The 5000-nt window shown below is 36.9% G+C and overlaps 1 protein-coding gene across 1 annotated transcript in view; it reads left to right on the top strand.

The window, feature by feature from the left end:
• The first annotated feature begins 3613 nt into the window (after positions 1-3613).
• The window catches only part of LOC113810274 (uncharacterized), an 11321-nt gene continuing 9934 nt past the window's right edge, over positions 3614-5000 (top strand). The window contains exon 1 of the mRNA XM_027361984.2: positions 3614-3668. Within this exon, the coding sequence (XP_027217785.2) occupies positions 3661-3668 (8 nt within the window). The 5' untranslated portion in view covers positions 3614-3660. The remainder of the gene's footprint in view (positions 3669-5000) is intronic.

The following is a 5000-nucleotide window of genomic DNA, read 5'->3' as shown; positions in this document are numbered from 1 at the left end:
ACTGATGGTGAAGATCTGATTGATCTTCGAAGCGTTTGATTAATAAACATGAAACTATTCATGGCGGTGTTAGTCTACCTCTTCGTTTTGACTGTTCGACGCTTAAGTGGCAAATCTGTAACGACATATATATATATATATATATATATATATATATATATATATATATATATATATATATATATATATATATATATATGTGTGTGTGTGTGTGTGTGTGTGTGTGTGTGTGTGTGTGTGTGTGTGTGTGTGTGTGTGTGTGTGTGTGTGTGTATTTATGTATGTATGTATATAAGATATACACAATATGGGTTTACTTAATATGCAGTACTGGTATTATCAACTATGGCGATCTACAATAAACTCATGAACAAAGAACAGGCAAGAACACGGAAGAACAGATATTTTTTCGAGTCACTTCACCGCATAAATATTGCAAAATTGCATGTAAGCAACACTCTTTATTGCACTGACGCTTCTCGGAGGCTGGTCTGACTGCAGCAGGTGGACAAAGACCGTTATTCTGACTGATATAGCGACGAATAGGGAGGAAATGGCGGATTATCGATGTAGAAGTTTCGTTGAATTGGAAGGAAACTATAATCGTGAAAAATTGGTTTCACTTTCAGAGTTTATGGAGTGCTGTTCGGTGGAGACGGAAGGTTATAGACATTCACACGGTGTTACTCTCTCTACCTCTTTTTCTCAGATCTCTCTCTATCTATCTATCTATTTATCTATCTCCCTGTCTGTCTATCTGTTTTCCTCTCTCTCTCTCTCTCTCTCTCTCTCTCTCTCTCTCTCTCTCTCTCTCTCTCTCTCTCTCTCTCTCTCTCTCTCTCTCTCTCTCTCTCTCTCTGCCTCCCTCCCTCTCTCTGCCTTTTTCTTTTTCTCTTCCTCTACATTTCCAAGATAGACAGATGCTTAAACGAGGCAGCCAGAGCGTAAATGTTGAAGCGACAGATGTTGGATCCTTCCTGAGAGATATAGGGTTGTTATAGCAATGAAAAATCTCTCCAACATATAGATGAAAACAAATATAAACTGCAGTTCAAAAGGCAACATGAAGTAGTTCGAGATCCTGACACACGAAGAAGAAAAGATGGGAAGGAAGAAATAATAAGACAAAAAGAGTTTGATGGTTTTGACTGAATAATGAGTTTGGGCCAATTGATTAAAAAGAAAAAGAAAAAAGAACAACTAGCACTGAACGTGAAGAGAAAATGATTATGACGAATATGTTAATAATTGTGTTCAAAATCATTGATTATTGATAAAAAACTGATGAGTAGGAAAATGGGAAATTTTCCTGCATAAGATCATAGTCATAAAATCCAAATCAATTATGTAGATGCACATGACTTTATAGGTACCAAATGAAAAATGTGGAAATACACACAAACAACAAAGAAATGAGGAAGGGATAGAGTGGAAAAAGGAAGGGTTGGAAAGAGAGAGAAGGCAAGATGGGAGAAGAGGCGAATTTACAGAATTCAATAAAGGAGACCAAGGCAAAGAGGCGGGATAGAATGCTATTTGGTGAACCAGAGACAGAGGCAAATGAATAAACAAACGGACAAAGAAGACAGATAAGGAAGATGTACTTGGCCAAGAATAAATAAATCAATTACAAGAAAGAGAGACAGAGAGAGAGAGAGAGAGAGAGAGAGAGAGAGAGAGAGAGAGAGAGAGAGAGAGAGAGAGAGAGAGAGAGAGAGAGAGAGAGAGAGAGAGAGATGGAAAACAAATGAGGAACTAGCTGGCCAAGAATTTATAATAAGCAACACAAACAAAACCATGATAAGACAGACGAAACGAGAACCATATGGAGAAAGAAGAAGAGAAAGAAAGAAAGAAAATGAGAGAAGAACTAAACTCACTGGACCATTTTCCGCGACCACAAGGTAGCAGACGAAACAAGATAATCAAAACAAAACAAAAAGAAAGTCATGCGAGAAGGGGAGAGAGAGAGAATGAGTGAGAGACAAAGAGAGAGAGAGAGATAGATAGATAGGTAGATAGATAGAGAGAGAGAGAGCGAGATATAGAGAGAGATAGAGAGAGAGAGAGAGAGGGAGAGATAGAGAGATAGAGATAGAGAGAGAGAGGGAGGGAGAGATAGATAGATAGATAGAGAGAGAGAGAGAGAGAGGGAAAGAGAGAGAGAGCTAGAGAGGCGCAACAAAAACAGACAGAGTGACAGCGATAAAAATGATACCAAGAGGCAGAGAGAGAGGACGCCACCTGCCTGGCCCACTCTTCATGGCTGTGACCAAGCTAATGAAGAGGCGGCGTCTGCCTTCCAGGGTCTCAGGGGAGTCAGGCTCGGGCAAAAATACTTTACAGTTAGTCATCGTAGGCTATTTAGGCCAGGCACGGGAGGGGGGGCGGGGGTGGGATGGGTGAGGGTGGCAGGTAGAGAGGAAGGGATGGAGGGATGGGGGGGGTGAGGTGAGGGGGAAGGTGGGAAGAGGATGGGGGAAGGGGTGGTTGAAGGAAGGGGAGGGTGGGCTGGGGAAGGGGTAGGGTGAGGTTTAGGGAGGGGAGGACAGGGAGTGAAGAATGGTGGGGTTAAGAGAGGGGGAGGAGGAAGGGAGAGAGGTTGGGGAAGGGGGGGGATGGGAAAGAAGAGGGACAGGGTGAGGAGATGGGGGAAGGGTGAGGGCTGGGGAGGGGGTGGAGAGGGAAGGGTGATAAGGGATTGATTGGAGAGAGAGAAAGATGGAGAAAGCAGAGAGATTGAGAGAGAGAGAGAGAGAGAGAGAGAGAGAGAGAGAGAGAGAGAGAGAGAGAGAGAGAGAGAGAGAGAGATTGAGAGAAACAGAGATAGATAGATAGATAGATAGAGAGAGAGAGAGAGAGAGAGAGAGAGAGAGAGAGAGAGAGAGAGAGAGAGATTGAGAGAAACAGAGATAGATAGATAGAGAGAGAGAGAGAGAGAGAGAGAGAGAGAGAAGGGAAACAACAGGTAAATTTCCATAATAGAAATATCAAAATTTCTTTGATTAGCTCTATATATTAATTGCTTCATTTATTCATCAGATGCTGTTTCATTCGCGCGCGATAGAGGAAGCGCCTTAAGATTACTTTCGATCGTTTATCGTTATGTCTGAAAAGGAATTTGAATTGGGCCTTTCGGGCTGGGCAATGAACTAAGAAAGAGAAATGCGTCTTCGGTCTTCATTGCGTTGAGTTTCATTCAAAGAAAAAACAAAAACAAAACAAAAAAAACAGAAAGATATATATCAAATAGACTTTAATCGGTTTGGGAAAAGGAATAGAAAAATAAGGAAAATGAAGAACTGAGAGCGAAGAGAAAAATATTTATATTAAGCAAAACAAAAACAAAAACAAATGGAGGACGAAAACAAATAAATAGAACAAAGAAAAAAGAAAAAAGAACAAAAACGAATGATCAAATAAAAATAAAAAACAAAACAAAGAATATAAATAAACAAAAGCAAAAAATAAAAAAAATAAAAATATAGAAGTAATAATAAAAAATAAAGAACAAAAATAAGCAAACAGCACCAATAAAAAAAGAGAACGAAAATGACTTAACAAAATGATAATAATAAAAAAAAAAATGCTATTTAGTAACGCTCTCCGCGGGAACGACGAGGCAGGTGTGAATGGCGCCAGTGCGGGATCGGCTTCGAAATGGGAAGGTTGGTCGGCTCGGTTTCCCTTGACTGTGATTACGCTGTTGACGGGATTTCTTTTTTTTCAATATAGAGCTTACTTACTCTTTCTGGATTTTTTTTTTATAGTTGATTTTGGTGGAATTCTTTTTGCTGGTGATTTTATTTTTTATTTTATTTTTATTTTTTTATGTTGTGTGCGTTTTGATAGTGTGGTTATCGACTCGGTTTCCCTTGAGTGTGATAATGGTGTGTTTTTCAGTTTTAGTTTCGTGAATTTATTTATTCATTCATTTACTTCTACACTCACTGTGGAGAGATTGTCATTTATGAGTTTGTGGTCCATGCGGTCGGTCTCTGTCTCGGTTTCCCTTGAATATCAACATGGCGTTGAGTTTGTTTTGTTTGATGCAACATTTGACTATTGTCTTTGTTTCTTATCATCATTATTATCATTGTTGGTATTATTATCACTACTACTATTATCATTATCATCATAGCTGTGGTTATCATTACTATTATCATTACTATTATGATATTTATTCATCCATCAATTGATGTCTTCTTGTGTTTTTTGTTATTCGCTTATTATTTGTTCATTTGCGTTGGTATCTCACTCATGAACCGTCGTTGCTTGTGCCTTCTTGAATTTCATCATCGCGATCACAACGAACATTGTTGGTGTTGCTGTTATCACTATCATCGTTACGGGCCATTATCAGTTACCAATTTCAATATCAGTATCATTATCATTATCAGTTATCAATTATTATTATTACCATCGGTTGTCAATGTTTATATCAGTATCAGTATCATAATCATTATAATTTTATCATTATAATAACTGTTATGATAATGATATGATTTGTTATTCTCATCATCTTGATCAATATTATTGTTATAATATTGTTATCCTTATCATTATCATCACAATTGCTATTATCATTATAACAATGATCATTCTTGCCATTATTAATGTTGTTAAGATCATCATTATTAATATAATCATTATCAATGTTATCATCAATATCATTATTGTTATTACCAATGTTGATATTATCATTATTATCATCATTACTACTACTGCTGCAACTACTATTATTACTACTATAATCACCTCCATTATCATTATCATTGTTAATATTGATATGATTTTCATTTTTGTGATTACCACTATTATCATTATCGTTGTCATTGTAATTATTGTCATCATTAAAGTTGTTGTTATTGTTGCTGTTGTTATCATTTTTAATATTATTATTATCATTATCATAATGACTATGATAATTATCATTACCATTAAAATTATTATCATTATCATCATTGTTGTCATTATTATCATTATTATTGTCATTATTA

Source organism: Penaeus vannamei, chromosome 36 (genome assembly GCF_042767895.1).
Source record: "Penaeus vannamei isolate JL-2024 chromosome 36, ASM4276789v1, whole genome shotgun sequence".
Lineage (NCBI taxonomy): Eukaryota > Metazoa > Arthropoda > Malacostraca > Decapoda > Penaeidae > Penaeus > Penaeus vannamei.
The sequence above is the reverse complement of the archived record's forward strand: the minus strand, read 5'-3'. Positions and strand labels throughout refer to the sequence as shown.